Raw genomic sequence first — 19,542 nt, 5'->3', positions numbered from 1 at the left:
GTCACGGCGAAAGGACCGAATGTCTGGGGCCATCCGGAGCTCCCGGGGGAGTTGATTTCACCAAGCAGGTGCCCCAACAGAGAAGGCCTTCGCCCTGGGGGTCGCCAGCTGACATTGTCTGGCCGACGGCACCCTGAGGAGGCCCTCTCTGTGTGAGCGCACAGGGTGATGGGAATACGTTCCTGGCAGCAGACGGTCCTGCAAATATCCCGGGCCTAAGTCATGTAGGGCTTTATAGGTAAGAACCAGCACCTTGAATCTCACCCGGAGGGCAACTGGTAGCCAATGCAGCTCACGCAGAAGGGGTATAATATGGGAGTATCGGGATGCTCCCATCACAACCCGCGCGGCTGCATTCTGCACCAGCTGAAGCCTCTGGGTGGTCTTCAAGGGCAGCCCCATGTAGAGAGCATTGCAGTAATCTACCCGGGAGGTGACGAGTGCATGAGTGACCGTACATAAACCATCTCGGTCCAGATAGGGTCGCAACTGGCGTACCAGGCGAACCTGTGCAAATGCCTCCCTGGCCATGACTCCAATATGATCTTCTAAACTGAGTTGTGCATCCAGGACGATGCCTAAGTTGCGCGCCCTATCAACAGGAGGCAACACCTCTCCCCCCATAACCAAAGATGGAAGATCTTGGACTACACGAGATGCCGATATGTAAAGCCACTCGGTCTTGGCTGGGTTGAGCTGGAGCCTGTTCTTCCCCATCCAGATTTGTACCACTTCCAGGCACCGGGACATCACGTCAAGGGCATCACTGGGTTGGTTCGGGGTGGAGATGAAAAGCTGGGTATCATCCGCATATTGATGATACCTCACCCCGAAACCACGGATGATCTTGCCCAGTGGCTTCATATAGATGTTGAACAGGAGGGGAGAGAGGACCGACCCCTGAGGCACCCCACAATGAAGGGGCTTTGGGGTTGACCTCTGTCCTCCTGCCAACACCGTCTGCGAACGGCCCGAGAGGTAGGAGGAGAACCACCATAAAACGGTGCCTCCCACTTCCAACCCCCGGAGATGTCACAGCAGGATACCATGGTCGATGGTATCAAAAGCCGCTGAGAGATCTAATAGGACTAGGACAGAGGAATAACCCCTATCCCGAGCCCGCCAGAGATCATCCACCAGCGCGACCAATGCCGTCTCCGTGCTGTACCTGGGCCTGAAACCCGATTGGTATGGATCCAGATACTCAGTTTCCTCCAGGACCAACGTGCCACCACACTCTCAACAACCTTTGCAAGAAAGCAAAGGTTGGAGACAGGACGAAAGTTATTCAAAATGGCCGGGTCCAGGGCAGGTTTCTTGAGGAGGGGCCTTACCACCGCCTCCTTCAAGGCGGCAGGGAAGCACCCCTCACTCAGAGAAGCATTAATCATTGCCTGGAGCCAGCCTCGTGTGACCTCCCGAGCCGCATAAACTAGCCAGGAGGGACACGGGTCCAACAAACATGTGGCGGCACTCAATCTATTATACATATATTGTGAATTGATCCATATCAGTTCCAAACATTGCCTATGGACTATGGAGGCTTAGTGATGGATAACTAGACCAACTACTTAAAATTATTGGATAACAGCCAAAAAAGAGCTATTTTGCTATAGTTTTTGATGCAATGTTTGTACACCAGTTCTTGTTTGCTTAAACTGCTGCAATTCAGCACATATAACTACTGTTTATATAGTACATGCATATAGTACGGTGCATAATACTGTGTATTGTACTAGCATGATTAGGCATGTGTAACTACTGTGCTTTGGGATAAGAGAGAAGTGTGTTAATCTAACAAACACTGTACTTGCAAATGTTACATTTCAAAAGAAGTTTCTGTTAATGGCAATGAAAGCAATAGTGATAATTTCAGTAGTGGATTGAAGCTGGATTGACCTTGGTTGCATAAAGGTGCTTACTCAAAGGTGCTTATCACTTTTCATTATCTGGAACTCAAATTTTTCTAAAATATCTAGGCTGGATTCATGCATGTGCAAGGAGACTGCTTTATAAGGTCTCAAGTGAACCTCTCATGCATTTTGTTGTAATCTTTATACAAACCCTTGTTTTAAACTGTAGACCTGGTACAATAATAGTGAAAGGTTTTTAATCTAGTCATGTAGAGAATCATTGGTGCAACCTGCTCATTCTGGATTCCAGAATCTGCATGTAAACTAAGTTACAGTCCTTATCTCATTCTATTTCTGCACATTTTTGAAAGGAGAAGACATGAAGAATGACAATACAGCTTTGAGTCTAAATAGGTAAAAAGTAAAGGTTCCCCCGCACATGCATGCTAGTCATTTCCAACTCTAGGGGCCGGTGCTCATCTCCATTTCAAAGCCGAAGAGCCAGCACTTGTCCAAGGACGTCTCTGTGGTCATGTGGCCGGCATGACTAGACGCCAAAGGCACACGGAACGCTGTTACCTTCCCACCATAGTGGTCCCTATTTTTCTACTTGCATTTTTACGTGCTTTCGAACTGCTAGGTTGGCAGAAGCTGGGACGAGTAACAGGCGCTCACTCTGTTACGTGGCACTCAGGATTCGACCCGCCAAACTGCCGATCTTCTGATCGACAAGCTCAGCGTCCTAACCCACTGAGCCACCGCATCCCTCTGAGTCTAAATACCCAGCAACTAAACATTAACGCTTTTGGCCTATACTTTGCTCCCTTTGTGGATACCAGCACAAATCTCTGGCATATAAGACCCAAATTTACCATTTTATGAGGTCAAATTCTCACTCTTACACAGTGATATCTTGTGTATGAAATCTAAATGCACAAGCATGATTTTATTTTCAGCTTATTGGAAAAGAGACTCCTACCTGTCATTAAGTGTTTGTTTAAATTTAATTGCTTAAATGTAAGTCACTTTTTCCTCTTCTTTCCAAATCTTAGGTGACATTGATTGACCTAATTATCTATGGCACTCTTAGAGCCTTGAACATTCGTGGTGTTAGGTGGTCCAGGCCATTGAGACCCATCTTCTTAATAAACTTTGCAGAGAGTCGTCAGGTAAGAAACTAGAGGGTGTATTTTCTTATTTGACAGTCTTAAATACAGTTAATATTAACTGTACAGTTAGTAAATAATGTTGCTGTTATGTGTATTGTGTGCTTTAGAGGCTATTTTCATCTTTCTTTTTGAAATTGTTTTTCTTCCTCTCTCTCTCTCTCTCTCTCCTGTGCAAATAGGCAGGCTTAACCTGGCCTACCTTTGGGAAAGCTGAAGCATTAAATAAGGTATTGTTGAGCCCCTGAAATTCAGGGAACATGCTGGAGTGACCTGTGAGGGTTTTGAGAATTTTGCATGTGGAGGTGGGAGCAGCTGGACGCTGAGCTTGTCGATCACAAGGTCGGCAGTTTGGAGGGTCGAATCCTGAGTGCTGCGTAACAGAGTGAGCACCTGTTACTTGTCCCAGCTTCTGCCAACCTAGCAGTTCAAAAGCACATAAAAATGCAAGTAGAAAAATAGGGACCACTATGGTGGGAAGGTAACAGCGTTCCGTGCGCCTTTGGCATCTAGTCATGCTGGCCACATGACCACGGAGACATCCTCGGACAAGCGCTGGCTCTTCGGCTTTGAAACGGAGATGAGCACCGGCCCCTAGAGTCGGAAACAATTAGCACGCATGTGCGGGGGGGAACCTTTACCTTTACTTTTTAGAGCATTATTGAGGTGGCAGCTGCAGAAAGTGCAGGTCCTATTCCCTATGCATCATTCTGTGTTTCTTTTACTAAAAACATAGATTTTTAAAAGTTGTACTTTTCCCAGGAAGGACAAGTGGGGAAAAAATGCATGTCAGCTATACCTGACAGATAATGAATGGAACAGGAAGTGTGATTTCTCTGTGTTGTTTGTTCCTTTTGTATTTGAAGCTGCTCTGAGCATGAAGCTTAGTTGTTGGAGCACCTGAGATGTGATGCCCAAAATGCCCATCTCCATGGCAACATCATCCTTTCTAGTTTAATGAAAAACTGAAGTCTGCCTTAAAAAGCTGCATCCATATTTTCAGTTGACATATGAGCAGGCTAGATTTCACCAAATAATCCTGCCTCCTAGTGTCTATGCAAATGCCTATAGCAGATAACTCTGTGTGTTTATAATTGCTGCATGTATGAAGGCTCTCCTCTATGGGCAGAATAATTGTAAGAGAGCAATTTTTTGTAGAAAATTTGAAAACTGAATAAGCTTCATTGTTGTGTACTACAGAACACTGAAAAGGGCACAAGGCTTGTCGTTTGCTACTTCCAAAAAAGTTCTACTTAATGCATGTATGTGTGCAATCAGGACCAAATTAATTAAGCTGCAGTTAATAACCATTACGGCTGCTTTGAGTTTCAAGTATGTAAACAAAACATGGATCCAAAATTGCTCTGTCCTCTGCCAGTAGGTACGAAGATTTGACTTGTACTGAAGAAACTTCTGTTTTGATAGATGGTAGCCTCCTTTGCATGCATAGAGTGAATGTGACCCACTAAACTAGTCTTGAAGGTGGATCAATTTTTGTGATATAGCTCTAGTAATCCTTTAGGAAAAAACATTCCCAAGGATGTAGGGAATGGTACTTCATCTCATTTGTTTCCTGGAATATAGAACCTGTCAATTATCTGGGAGGAGTTTGATTCTGTGACCCCTGATGAAGTGGACAGGATTATGGGGAAGCTGAGTTCCACCACATGCTTATTGGACCCGTGCCCTTCTTGGCTGGTTTACGCAGCTAGGGAGAGGACACGAGGCTGGCTCCAGGCGGTTATATCTGCTTCTTTGAGTGAGGGTTATTTCCCCACCGTCTTGAAGGAGGCGGTGGTGAGACCTCTCCTCAAGAAGCCTGCCTTGGACCCAGCTGTATTGAACAACTTCCGTCCAGTCTCCAACCTTCGCTTTCTTGCGAAGGTTGTTGAGAGTGTGGTGGCGCATCAGCTCCCTCTAGTCCTGGATGAAGCGGATTATCTGGACCCTTACCAATCGGGTTTCAGGCCCGGGCACAGCACGGAGACGGCATTGGTCGCTCTGGTGAATGATCTCTGGAGGGCTCGGGATAGGGGATATTCCTCTGTCCTAGTCCTATTAGACCTCTCGGCAGCTTTTGATACCATCGACCATGGTATCCTGCTGTGACATCTCCGGGGGTTGGAAGTGGGAGGCACCGTTTTTCAGTGGTTCTCCTCCTATCTCCTGGGACGCTCGCAGTCGGTGTTGGCAGGGGGGCAGAGGTCGACCCCTAGGACTCTCGCTTGTGGAGTTCCTCAGGGGTCGGTCCTCTCGCCTCTCCTGTTCAACATCTATATGAAACCGCTGGGTGAGATCATTCGTGGTTTTGGAGTTGGGTATCATCAATATGCTGATGATACCCAACTTTTTATTTCGACCCCAAACCACCCCAGTGATGCCCTCGCTGTGATGTCCCGTTGCCTGGAGGCGGTTCGGGTCTGGATGGGGAGGAACAGACTTCAACTCAACCCTGACAAGACTGAGTGGCTGTACATTCCGGCTTCCCGAGACACCTGGGATGTTCCACCTCTTTCTATGGGGGGTGAGCTTTTACCCCCTGTGGATAGGGCTCGCAACTTGGGAGTCCTCCTAGATTCACGACTCACTTTGGAGGATCACATAGTGGCCGTGACTAGGGGGGCTTTTGCCCAGGATCGCCTGGTGCGCCAGTTGCGGCCCTATCTGGACCGGGAGGCCTTGTGTACGGTCACTCATGCGCTCGTGACCTCTCGCCTAGACTACTGTAACGCTCTCTACATGGGACTTCCCTTGAAGACTACTCGGAGGCTCCAACTGGTACAGAATGCGGCCGCGAGAGTTGTCTTGGGAGTTTCCCGGTACTCCCATGTTACACCTTTGCTCCGTGAGCTGCATTGGTTGCCAGTTGTCTTCCGGGTGAGGTTCAAGGTTTTGGTTATGATCTTTAAGTCCCTACATGGCATGGGTCCACGATACCTCGAGGACCACCTGCTGCCAGCGTCGACTCCCCTCCGCCCTGTGCGCGCCCACAGAGAGGGCCTCCTCAGGGTGCCTCCTGTCAAGGAATGTCGACTGGTGGCCCCCAGGGGGAGGGCCTTCTCTGTGGGTGCTCCGGCGTTATGGAACCAACTGCCGGTCGAGCTCCGGATGGCATCAGACCTCCGATCCTTCCGTCGCGGGTTGAAGACCCATTTATTTGAACTAGCGGGTCTGGCCTGATGGGGGTACTTGGGTTTTTTATTGGTTTGTTTTATTATTCTGGTTTTAACTTGGGCATTAATTTAATTATTTTTTAATGTTTGTATTGGTGTTTATATTTATGCCCTGTGAACCGCCCTGAGTCCCTTTGGGAGAAGGGCGGTATAAAAATCTCAATAAATCTAAATCTAAATCTGAAAAATCTCAACTTTGGAGATTGGTTCCAAGATTTTTTTCCCCAGATTTTGGGGGGGGGGGATCCAGTTGCAAAATATGTGTTACTGGATATCTTGCAGCTGGATCTAATTCTTTAGGAAAAGGTAATCACACAAGTAATAGAAAAACACGGATGTTCTTTTTGGCAGATCCGGCGAGCCTTTCGAAGCATCCGGAACACTCTGCCTGAGATCACTTATGTCTTTCTGCTGTTCATGTTCAGCGTCCTCATGTTTTCTCTCATGGCTCTGAAGCTGTTTGGAGACAGGTAGGGGGGCTCAGGTTAGCATTACTGCCATTGCTTTGGGGCAGGGGTGAGTGGGTGGGAAGTAATGTCTTATAATAAATAATACTCAAACAGTTGGTTTTAATTTCTTCTGTTTGATTGCTAGCCCTCATTTTTCTAAATGCATGCTTGTTTTTGTTTGAAGGAATTTGAAGACCTTGGAAGGCTTGCCCTATTTTACAAATTATCTTGAAGTCGTATTTGATATGTACGTGCTGGTGACCACAGCAAATAGCCCAGACATCATGTAGGTAATTCTCTTTTCTTCAGACCAGAAGTAATTGTTAAGTTGAGGTGATATAATGTGCAGGAATTCATTGTCCTTCCCCTGCCATTTTCACAGTGGAACAGTCTAAAATAACCAGCCCTAATCTGAATCCTCAGCTTATATTGGAGGATGGGGAAATGAGATAAGTACGTAATAAATGTGAATTGCTGTTTCCAGGCTCCCTGTATTTCATTTGGAAATTAGATATAGAAAGATTTTGCTTTAGAAGGGGTGGCCATTGGGAAGAAGTAGTAGTTACCTAGGCAACTTTTGGAAGTGTATTGTAGGTATTTATCCGTGGAGAGCAGATACATGACTATTGCTTCAATTTTGTGCAACCGTTATGATTATAGATGGAACTCTTTTCAGATCAGAACCATGCATCAAAAACCATGGATACATGAAATTGTTCATCACAGACAACAATTTCTCAGCTATATTTATCAACTAGATACACAAAATTGTGGATAATGAAATGTGGAAAAAGACATTCACCTGTATAGAGCTATGTGACTGATTGGGTGCAAACATGGTTTACCTCTTATCTTAAATCAGCCAAAATTGCCTGGGTTCGTTTATCCCAGTAAGCAATGAATTACAACGGCTAGATGTCATGGTATAAAACTAAATAAATCCCATTAAAAAGCCTGAGATTAGGTGATTCTGTTATGGGGAAAATGTTTTCACCATTCTCATCTATTACCAAATATCTGCTTTTTTTCTCTGGAAATCACTAGGGCCTTCTCTTTAGTATATTTAATGCAAATTTTCTTTCTTCCTTATAGGATGCCGGCTTATGACTACAGCTGGTGGTACAGTTTATTTTTCATAATATATGTAATAATCAACACCTACATTTTCATGTCAGTCTTTTTAGCAGTTGTGTACAACAACTACAGGAAACACTTAAAGGTAAACTCTACATCTAGGTAGCCCCTGCCCTTAAGCCTGTTTACTGAGCTTACACCTGAACGACTCCAGTTTATACCCCTGAAATGTGGCTGTATCTGGCAATGTGACTTAGAGATGGGGCAGGGAAATAAGCCACAAAATAGGTATATGAAGGCTGTGATAAATTTAATGCCTCAATTTTACCCTCTCAAAATTCCACAAAAAGGAACTGAACAGCGTTTTCCCTACCACTGCAATTGCTATACCACAACTATGGAACTTGAAAACCATTTTTGAAAGCATTATTCCAGCCACAAAAATGTTGTCCACTTCACCTAAGCTGTGGATTTAGAATTTTGGTCTGTTTCAGAGTTTTCCCTAATTTAAAAGTAAATGGTATTTTTGCAAATCTTTGGTGCTCCAAGTCTGTTGATATTTTCCCCTTATGTATGAGAGATCTTGTTTAGGAACTGGAGTGAATATTCACGGCTTGCATATCTGAAATAGAGACAGACAGAAAACAGTCTTTGTTACAGAGACTTTGAGAGATATGGTGGATTTCCTATAGATTATTGTCCCTGAGTTTCAAAACTGTCTTCTGAGCTTCCCTATAAGCTTATATGATAACTTTTCTTCTTTAACAGCTGTTCATGTTTTCCAGAATGAGATCCGCAAGCTTGCTTACATGAAACATCACAAAATGATAGAAGCCTTCAACCTCCTGAAGGTCAAAGAAAGAGATGAATTTGTTATCCAAGAAGATCAGTGGAAAATTCTGGTAAAATTGGTGGCACCTCAAATCAGTGCATCCCATCGAGAACTCCTTTTAAGGCTATCTGATGAAGAACAGAAGGGCTACGTGGGTGAGTATCAGTTAAAGATGCTTTGCATATATTAATTGCTTCATATTCTGATGCAAGCTGATCAAATATGCCCCTTGAGTCCATGTGACTCTAAAGATTATGGAGAAAGCAAAAGAAATATCAGCATTATTGAGGATACTTACCCCAAGAATTTGGTGAATTTTTTTAAAAGGAAGAACCAGTTGTAGATTGCTTTTAATATACATCTTTAATTCTACTGAAACAAAGCCCTACTTAACCCATATATATTGAAGAAGAAAAAAGACTACCCATATTTGGACACAACTTTAGTTATCATTTGTTTATGGTTTGATGAGAATAAATGTCAAGATGTGATCAAGTTCTATCCTGAATTCTCTCTTGCACACTTGTGTCAGAAAATGATTGAATGTATAGATAAAGTCTGATCTACCTATTCTGAGATCACCTTTCCCCATTGAGTTGTTTCCCACAAAAGAAAAATGGGTGACAAGTTGAGAGTCTCTTACACAGTAAACTAGTGAAAGGTTTACATTCTGATTCTAATACTCCTTTCTGACACTGTCTTCTGGTTTAAAAGTTAAACATAGAAATAGCTAATACCAGTGCTTTTCTTGTAAAAGAAAAAGGTGCCGGAACTCACGTCATACAACCCTCCTTGCCTACCCTTCAAGGTTCCGTCCAAAAAAGGTGCCAGAACTCCATTCTGAGCGTTCTATGACAAAAAAAGCCCTGGCTAATACACATTTTTAATACAGATCAGGATTATCTTCATAGAATCTGGCTGATTCATTCCATGCACATTCTGCAAAACACATAGCTAAACTATTGCAAACTATTATTGTCTCTCATGAACATAGCAAGCATGCTCATCAATCTCTCTGTCAAACTATAATGATGTCAAACTGATGATATCATGGTGCAAATACCACAGGGGCATATTGATGTGGTGATATGAGATGCAAATGTGTAGGTTGTGGGATTGCCTGATGATGTCATCAGAAACCAGTTGTCCTTTTCCCCTTGTTCCACCTGTGGATGCATATCCTATGCTGACAGGGGAATTCTGGGAGTTGAAGTTTATGCCTCTTAAAAGCTGTCAAGGTTGAGAAACACTGCCCTATTGTGTATGAGCAATGAGCAAAGATTGTTGCTATTCTTTGTAACACATTATGATCATTTTAATAAAAAGTTTTGATTAGGGCTGCTTCTTAATTGGATTCTTTCATCCTTTTGTGTATGACAGACAAAAAATCCTTTGTACGTCTGGCTGATCTTTTGAATATAGAGGTGATCACATTGAAGGCCCACATCCACCCTTTAGACATCTGGTTTCCACAGGTATATAACTCCACTCCCAGCCTGGTTTTACGCAGTATGGTCCAGCACAGGTATGTCTATAATCAGGAAATGACTTGCAACAGTCCCAGTATATTATTTCTTTTTTTAAAAAAATATGTTTTATTAATTTTTTAACATAATCACCTTAATATTTGGTAAACAGTGTGTTGTCTGAGTTTACATTTAAGAAAGATTCGCTAACAGTTGATTTCTATAATCTATAATCCACATAACTTTACTTGATTTCCTTTTTTCCCCATAATGCTCTCTTTTACCAACCTTAAGTTAATACAATTCTTGTTATTTTAGTGAATGACGATTGAGTATAAAAATTTCCTAATATTTCTACAAATAATAATCACATCAATATAATATTCCTTTCTATCTAGTCGTTCTGGTTGTCTCATCGTAGATCCTGTTTACAGTTCTTGTTTATATTTGTTTTTCCCACAATGTTCAAAACATTCTTACTGGCTAAGATTTTCTCAAAGTTAATTACATTTAAATATTTAAGTCTGTTTTTTCTCATGTAAGCCAACCCAATACTTTTACCTTTCTTAAGGAATAAATAACACTAAAAAAGAAAAAAGAAAAAGAATAAAAAAGGATAGTATGCTATTAAAATTCCTATTTCCTATAAGCTAATACATATTTATTTTCAAAAAAATTGTTCTTTACCATAATTAAAAATATATAATCTTTAAATATTCCATTTAATAAATCTAGTCCTCTAGTCTTTTAACTCTTATTCAAAACTTTTTTTTAATCCATTGTAATTTTCTTAAAGTCAATCATCTTTAAATATCTAAAACATTTCCTTTATATAAGCCATTCCAACTCTTTTATATTACTCATATCAAGAAATAAAATAAAAAGAAAGAAGAAAAAGAAAGTACTATGTTACTTGAGGGACTAAAAAGTCCAATAAATTCCAACTTTGCAAGATCTTAATTTTTTTCCCCCTGCAAGAAGTTGAAATTGATTGATTGATTGAACCTTTTTTTTTTGGAGGCCTAAAGTGAAAAGGTTTTATAAAACCCATATGAAGGCCTAGGATTGGGGTGATGGCGCGCGTGCCCACAGAGAGGGCTCTGTGTGCCACCTGTGCCATAGGGGCTAGACTCTGAAGCTAGGCTAGACTCTGAAGCTAGGCTAGCCTTTCTCCTGTTGGTTTCTGGAAGGCTTCTCCTGAACCAGTCGGGTCGACCACCATCTCTCCGTGGTCCCCTTGACTTCCTTCCTTCTTTGTTGCCTCTTCAGGGTGGCTTCTGGCCCATTTAGGGTCCCCTAACAGGAAGAAACTCACGGAGCCCCGAACCCCTCAACTGCTGCGCTGCTGCGCAGGACCGGAAGTTCCCTCCCCAGTATATTATTTCTATTTGTCCATGTGGGTGGCACATTTAGCAGCTGCTTTAATATTCAAAATGTACCGTATTTTTCGGACCATAAGATGCACTTTTTTCCCCCCAAAAGTGGGGGGGGAACGAGGGTGTGTCTTATGGTCCGAAGGTGATCCGTATGGCCTGCCCCAACCTCCGCAAGTGGAAAGCAAGGGAGATTGCCTGGAGCACAAATCGGCACGTGCTGAGAAACGCCGATCTCACGCTCCTACAATGTCCCTCACTCGGTTTCAGCTTCCTTTGCTATAAGAGAAAGCAGGCTGAAACGGAGCAAGGGAGATTGTCAGGAACGCGAGATCGGCCGATTCGCATTCTTGGCAATTTCCCTCGCTCCACTTCAGCTTGCTTTCTGCTAGAGAAAGCCGGGTCCCAGGGCCGCCTCTGCAGGTACTGCTCTAACGTGGAGAGGGAAGGACAAAGAGGGAGGGAAGGAAGAAAGGAAGGAAGGAAAGAAGTATGGGACAATGGGAGAGGGAGGGAGAGAGAGAAAGAGAGAGAGAGAAAGAGAGGGAGAGAGAGAAGGAGAAAGAAGTAGGGAGGGAGAGAGAAGGAGAAAGAAAGGGAGAGGGAGAGGGAAAGAGAGAGGGAGAGAAAGAAAGGGAGAGAGAGAGAGAGAGAAGGAGAAAGAAAGGGAGGGAAATAGAGGGAGAGAAAGGGAGAAATAGAGGGAAAGAGAAAAATAGGGAGAGGGAGAGAGAGGAGAGAGAAAGAAAGAGGGAAGGGGAGAGAGGGAGAGAAAAAGAAGGAGAGAGAGAAATTAAATTAGTAACATGATTGTTAGGTGAATCTGGTTTCCCCACTAACTTTGCTTGTCAGAAGGTTGCAAAAGGCGATCACATGACCCTGGAACAATGTGACATTATAAATATGAATCAGTTGCCAAGTATCCAAATATAAATCACATGACCCTGGGGATGCTGCAACGGTCATAAGTGTGAAAAATGGTCATAAGTCACTTTTTTCAGTGCCATCATAACTTTGAACAGTCACTAAGTGAATCGTTGTAAGTCGAGGACTACCTGTACTTTATCATTTTTTTTCCTTTTTTTGGGGGGTGTCAAGTTTTTGACACCTTGCTGGGCGACTGGTGGTACTCGGACACTGCCTTGTCCTAAAAGTGGTACAATGGATGAAAAGGTTGAAAAGCCCTGTTTTAGTATACCGGTACTATTTGGTTCAGAATATTTTTTTTCTTGTTTTCCTGCTCTAAAAACTGGGTGCATCTTATGGTCAGGTGCGTCTTATGGTCCGAAAAATACGGTATTTTATGAAATGTAAACTCCTGGTAGACAATATACCAAATTGATCTGTATTTCATTTTTCTGCAGAGCATTCATTTGGATATATGATATTATCATACTAATTAATGCAATCTTCATTGCACTGGATGAGAAGAATCCCTATATTTCCTATGCAGAGTGGGTGTTTCTATGTTTGTATATAATTGAAATACTCCTGAAATTATATGTCTTTGAACCCAGGACTTTTTTTGCAAGAAACCAATTTTGGAACTGGTAAGTAATCCTCAGTCTTGGTCTTTTTATGATGAGCAAACCAGTTCCACCTACTTTACATCCATTCACTGGAGAACATATCACATGAAGGCTCTTAGACATATGCTAGAAAACATATGTTAAAATGCCTATTAAAAATCAACAACTGCTCTCTTATGATTAACGAAAGATCTGACTGGCACTTAATGCTTGTCTCACATTAAAGATTTCAAAATATGGACAGATTTTTTTAAAAAAATAGATCAGCATTAGGGAGGTGAAAGAGGAAGAACAGACTATTTGATAAGCCACCTTTCCATCTTTCCTAGGTTTGATACTTCTATCATTATTGCTGCTTTGATTGCAACAGTATTGAACACTGCACTTAAATCAGGTACTATATATATATATATATACTATATATATATACCTATAACTTTGTATCTCTTCTATAGAAAAATGAGAATAATACTGTCAAGCAATAACATTAGATGTTAGCAGCAGGTAAACAATGCCTCAGAGTCACTTGAAAAGCCCATACGTCGGAAACTTGACAAATACACTTTCTCCATTTTAGTAGAGAGCTGTGGGGATTTTTAATCAAATAAGAATCAGATTTGTTTTTTTAAAAAAAAACAGTGCAACTCCAAAACTGCAGAGTTTGGGGAAAACTCACATGGGTTACATTCAGTCACAGTGCAGACCAGATTCTGGTACAACAGGAACAAGTGTAATTTCTACTGTCTGTACATTAAATGCTGTCCTCTTTCTCTCTGTTCAGGCCCTTCCTAGAAGCATAATGAGGAGGAATTTGGAAAGTCCCTGTTTTGTTGCAAATTCTTCCCATTGTACTTGTTTCAAATTTTGTGGCTCAGTGGGTTAGGATGCTGAGCTTGTTGATCAGAAGGTCGGCAGTTTGGTGGGTCGAATCCTGAGTGCCGCGTAACAGAGTGAGCGCCTGTTACTCGTCCCAGCTTCTGCCAACCTAGCAGTTCGAAAGCACGTAAAAATGCAAGTAGAAAAATAGGGACCACTACGGTGGGAAGGTAACAGCGTTCCGTGAGCCTTTGGCATCTAGTCATGCCAGCCACTTGACCACGGAGACGTCCTCGGACAAGCGCTGGCTCTTCGGCTTTGAAATGGAGATGAGCACCAGCCCCTAGAGTCGAAAATGACTAGCACGCATGTGCGGGGGAACCTTTACCTTTACCTTTTTATCCTTAATTACCATTATCTAGTTTCATTGAATTAAATGAGGTTAATCACAGGTGATTAATTTCAGACCACACTGAAGCTATAGTTAAAAAAAATAGTTCAAGCTGTTCACAGCTGAAGAGCAAGAGTAGAGGCTCTCATTCTTATGATTTTCAACTGTGATATAATTATTACATCTAAACTGAGTTCAGGCCTAGTGCCTGGTTTAGTTTAACATGGTTAGATAGTTTAACATCTTAGGATGATTTTCTACTAGTTAATTTAAGCAGAGTATCCAGAAATGAATTTCACTGATACTTACCTACAGCCTAACTACAAGTAATGTCAAAATCAGTGGTTCATTCAGGAAAATACAGAAATTTTAATGGAAGATGGAGTGCTGCTGTTGTCCGTGAAGTAGATGGCTACAGCTAGTGATGAGGATCAGGGCACCATTTTTATTACTGTGTAAACTACTTGGCATATTTCTTTTTTTCCTTAGTGACTGCATATAATAGCCAGCAAATACTGGACATTGTGTTTGTCTTACGAGTTCTTAGGCTTATAAGAATTATCGACAGCATCCAAAGGTAAGTGCTTTTTAAAAGAACACATGTATTGTAGGTTTGCAGATTAGAACAGGTAGGGTGCAGTTGAGGATAAATAATCTGAATTGGCCTTCTCCATCCTGATTACTTGCAGATGTGTTGGATTGTGACTCCTAGCCATCAATTGGCATCATGGCTGGGAATAAGGGAGTTCCAGTCAAATGCAGCTATATGAGGAAAGAGAAGGATAGTTCAGTTATTGACCTGTTGATTGAACACAGCTGAATGATGAAGGGCAACAGATGGCACAAGCTGTAGTAAAGGAATGAAAGCAATTACATGGATAAAAAGTTTGAAAAAGTGATGTCCTCAACTGAGTGAGAGTTTTCACTGAATTGGTTAATAGTTGTTTTAAAAAAATCTTACCTCTTCTTCCATGGTGTTTTTATGCAGTATTTCCTTCCAGGTTCCGTGTTATTATGAATACACTAATAAATATTGTGCCTACGATGCTAACCTTTGGAGCATTAGTTCTGGTAAGCAGTACATAGTTTTGTACTTTTCCTTGTTTCTTCCATATAAGTCAGACATGTCAAACACAAGGCCCGGGGGCCAGATCCGGCCCGCAAAGTGGTTTCATGCGGCCCGCGAAGCCATCCTGGAAACAGTGAGGAAATGGCCCCCATTGCCTTGGCCCTGGCCCAGAGACCCTCCTTCTGCCAGAGACCCTCAGATCTGTCCCACTCCTGCCCAGGCACCCATAGGCACCCTTGATGCAAACGATGTAGAGCTGGCCACGCCCACCCAGTAGGCCATACGCATTCTAGCCATGCCCACCCAGTAGGCCACGCCCACCCTGGCCATACCCACCCGGCCCCCTGAGGGCAACCACAATGCTGATGCGGCCCTCAATGAAATTGAGTTTGACACCCCTGATATAAGTAAACGCATTGGGAACTGAAAAAGAACCTTGTTTTAATGGCAGAGTTCATTCAATCCATTCAGCAGGTCCTAGGTTCAATCCCCAATGTTTCCCATTTAAAGGAAGATCCACAGCAAATGATGGAGAAAGATCTTTGACTTCCTAGATAGCATTGCCAGCCAAAGTAATTGATTAGACACAAAGATATTCTCAATAATAGATAATCGCTGTGCATCATTATTGCTTGCTTGATTATGTCAGATGTTGCCAGATAAAAACTGTGACAAGTGTTGGCTTATGTATCTGCTTGAATCAACCATAGCTCCATCTGCAGTATGACTCATTTTTAATAAGACTGGCTCATGGCATATAGACTACAGGTCAAGATTTTTAAATGTTATGTATTGTCCTTATAGCTTTTCAGTATCCTTCTGGATACTGTTGCTGTTCTTGGCTCTATTTAAAGATCTGGAGATTAAACCTAATGTCTCCTGCTTGCCAGTAGTATGTTCTGCCATGATTGTGTTTGCTTTACAGGAAATTGTGATGAACAACTTTCTTTTTAGAGATAGAGATAGGGAATACAAGATGCTGCACTTTTGAGTTAAAATTGAGCAAGTATTTATAATTACCTAGGAGTGCTTGATCATGTAGAGATTGATTGCTGAGTAGATATGCATAGCATCATACTGTATCAAGAGTAGTTCCCCTTTTAAATTAAAATCAATTATTTTAATGCCATTATAATATGCCAGAAGAAAATGGTAAAGACTGTGACATCTCTTGTACTCAGGAGTAATTCATAATTATGGCTGAAAATTATACTTCATTTATCATGGATGTAAGAACTTCATCTGGAATAAATCTTCTGAGACTTATTGGTGGAAAGGAAGATGAACTATATTGAATGAGTTCATAGTCATTGTAACCATGGTTTGCTTATAGCTTGCTGAATAAAAATTGGTTGAGTTCATAAAGCATATTAAGCCATGATATAAGCCATGACTGATAAACAGGTTTGGACCACAACATACTAAGTCAAAACTAAACTCACTGTATTGTGTGATAGTGTTGTGTGAAACCAGAAACCAGTTTAATCACCATTTTAAGTGATATCCTCATGTCCCACCAAAATTGTATTTGGAGGATCCTTAAATCTACTAGAACAATGGAAGCAGAAATGCTAGAATCAGAGAGGGTGCACCCAGCATAAGATCACAGTTTTAACATACACAAATTCCTTTTCATTTTTTGAAGAAACCTATCCACAGTAAATGGAGTGAATGGCATTTTCATTAGAAAACTAAATGTGGTGTCAGGCTGTTTTGTTTGGGAATCTGCCTACTCAAGGAAAAAACAACAGCAGCAAAAATGGAGGGAGCATTCTGAATGGATAATTAGAAGGGGTGATTTAGGACATTGTAATACAGTGGTCTCTGTGACTATTTATAACCAAGTTCTGGTTGTGAATTCTTGTTTTGCAAGAGTGCCAATGGTATGCGCTCTCAAAATTCTAAATCCTGCTCTAAAATTTTAGTGATAGTTAGTGACAATAAGAACTACCTCTCCTGCTCAGTGCACTTTGCCTTTAATATAAACTTAAAAGCTAATATAAGAAACAAACAAGTAGATATCTTATTTTTTGTTAGGTAGTATATTATGTATTTTCCATTATTGGGATGGAAATCTTTCATGGGAAAATCCAATTCTTTGCTGGAAACACCACCTCACCGCAAGCCATGTACTGTGGAAATCCTGCTTTGAGTGGAACTACATTTGCACGAGCCAAATATTGCAGGAATAACTTCAACGACATTGTGTCTTCTTTTGTTGTCCTTATGGAACTAACTGTTGTCAACCAGTGGCATGATATCCTTTTCTGACCATCATTGCAAACTACAGAGATAAATATACAGCTTTGAGAAAAAGCAACATTACCATCAAGGCTTGAATTGCCAAACATAGTAGTTACATCTGTGAAAGAAGCTTCCAAAAGAAGTACTTTGATGTTTTCATCAAATCAGTTTATGCGGTCTTTATTCCCTGAACTAGAATGTTTGGCAAAAAGTGTGTGTGTGTGTGTGTGTTATATATCTGTACATGTAGGTGCACATGTATCTTTTCTTTTAAGCTCTCCCTGGAATTCCCAGCTTTTTTATTATAAAGCAGCTTTTGAAGATAGTGAGCAGAAGTTTGTGATAAAGCTCAGAGGGCTGCTTTCACAAAAGGGGTCTGAAAGTTGTTGTTAGAGAACAGGATAATGAAAGGCATTCAGAATCATTGTTTGATCATCCCTTGTCCTGTGAGAATGTAGTTTCTCTAGAATTAGGCTTTTGATCAAAAGAAGTTTTGATAGATTTATATAACTATGAAATGCACATACTAGCTACTTTCCTTGTTCTCCTTAATATTGTACTTATTGCCAATGGATTTGCCCTTGTGACTCATGAGAGTGCAAAGCTGTTTTTCATCATCTTTCACATTGTTGTGGTGATTATGATTATTAAGTAAGTCTACCTCTTTATAGTCATAACATTGGAAAGTTTTATTTCTGCATGCATATTTTTCAGAAATTTTAAATTGTATTCATTTATGGAATTTATAGACCACCCAAATTTGTCACAGTTATATGCTAAGTGGACAATATAACTTTTATATATTTAGCATATACAACTATATGCTAAATGGGAGACTACCTATCCTCTCTTAAAGACAGGCTATTGTTTTTTGGGGGAGATTCTTATTCATTTTCACAGTGTACTCCAAGTATTGAAGTTCTGGACCTATGTTTATGGCTACTTGGGAGTAAATATGTTGTCTGGTTTATTTGCAAGCAGGGGTAAGGGAGTGTGGTCATGAGAATATTACCGTAGTTAGTAGTTTGATATTTGGAGAAGAGTAGCCAATATTTCTGAGAGGTCACAGAGTCTTGATCTGGTTTTCTGTCTTCCAAATTCAGATACAACCATAAGCGAATGTTGTGTTGTCTGCTATAGTCATCAGCATATTTCCTTCCATATTAGGTCATGAACCTTTGATACAAAAATTATTCCCAAACTCTGATTGATTAGCATAATGGAGGAAACAACATCCTTTTTGTGATATACCATGGAGTTAGTACAGGAGAAGTATTTCTTTCCACGTATTATCTGCCAGGTTTATTGTTTGCCAAAATAGGATAAATCTGTATGTAAAATTTAACCCATTTACATAAATTTTTATTTTCCATATTTTGGAACTACATTCTTGTAAAGAATTGAAGGATTATATAATGTATTGAGGTTGCAATACAGTGACTAATCCTTTAAAAAAACTAAGTAAATATAGTAAAACCTCTTGCTGAGTAAGCAGAGATAAAGGCTTTGCAAACCTATTCTCCTATTCTCATCCACTGTGAGGGCTGTTCAGATTTCAGTAAATCATGCTAATAGCAGATTATAAGAAGCTATCTTTTACTTCATACTATTTTTGCTCATTCTAGTACTAAATTAGGGTTGGTCCCACAATCAATCCTATGTTTACACTGGACCTGGCATTTTACCAACCAATGGAGTCCTTCCCAAGGGTGTGGGATAGGCAGGTGTTGCTTGATGGGGTTTCACATATCCAAAAATAGTAGGTTGGAGAAACCTACCTTTTTGTCCAATGATAATTCATGTCTGTGCGAATTCCCTCAGAAAGAAACTGTATCAAACCAGGAAGATACTGATTTGTGGCATTTGAAATGCAGTGTGCCATGTGACATGTTTGATTTCCAGCATCTTTGTAGCATTCATTCTGGAAGCTTTCTTTGTGGAGTATTCTATTGAGAAGAGTGAAGTTGAAACTGCCATTGAGAAGAAGATTCAAGAACTTGGTATAGGGGTACAAGAGTAAGTAAATAAAAATACTTTTTATTGCCCAAAGCAGATGATTTATGAAGTGGTTTTGGTAGAATGTTTACTCTGGGCCCAACCATTTGTC

The 19,542-nt window shown here is 41.2% G+C and overlaps 1 protein-coding gene across 1 annotated transcript in view; it reads left to right on the top strand.

Annotated features, from left to right (window-relative positions):
• LOC310633081 (two pore channel protein 1-like) overlaps window positions 1–19,542 on the top strand; it is a gene marked incomplete at its 5' end in the record, with an annotated part of 32,790 nt that overhangs the window by 10,625 nt on the left and 2,623 nt on the right. Inside the window, 13 exons of the mRNA XM_083350694.1 lie at window positions 2,906–3,022; window positions 6,544–6,662; window positions 6,826–6,927; window positions 7,734–7,860; window positions 8,501–8,702; window positions 9,928–10,072; window positions 12,751–12,936; window positions 13,245–13,309; window positions 14,612–14,699; window positions 15,124–15,193; window positions 17,229–17,448; window positions 17,966–18,086; window positions 19,338–19,451. Coding sequence (XP_083206820.1) covers window positions 2,906–3,022; window positions 6,544–6,662; window positions 6,826–6,927; window positions 7,734–7,860; window positions 8,501–8,702; window positions 9,928–10,072; window positions 12,751–12,936; window positions 13,245–13,309; window positions 14,612–14,699; window positions 15,124–15,193; window positions 17,229–17,448; window positions 17,966–18,086; window positions 19,338–19,451 — 1,676 coding nt within the window. The remainder of the gene's footprint in view (window positions 1–2,905; window positions 3,023–6,543; window positions 6,663–6,825; window positions 6,928–7,733; window positions 7,861–8,500; window positions 8,703–9,927; window positions 10,073–12,750; window positions 12,937–13,244; window positions 13,310–14,611; window positions 14,700–15,123; window positions 15,194–17,228; window positions 17,449–17,965; window positions 18,087–19,337; window positions 19,452–19,542) is intronic.

The sequence above is a fragment of the Vipera ursinii genome (assembly GCF_947247035.1).
Source record: "Vipera ursinii genome assembly, chromosome: 1".
Classification (NCBI taxonomy): domain Eukaryota; kingdom Metazoa; phylum Chordata; class Lepidosauria; order Squamata; family Viperidae; genus Vipera; species Vipera ursinii.
This window is presented reverse-complemented; position numbering and strand designations above follow the sequence as displayed.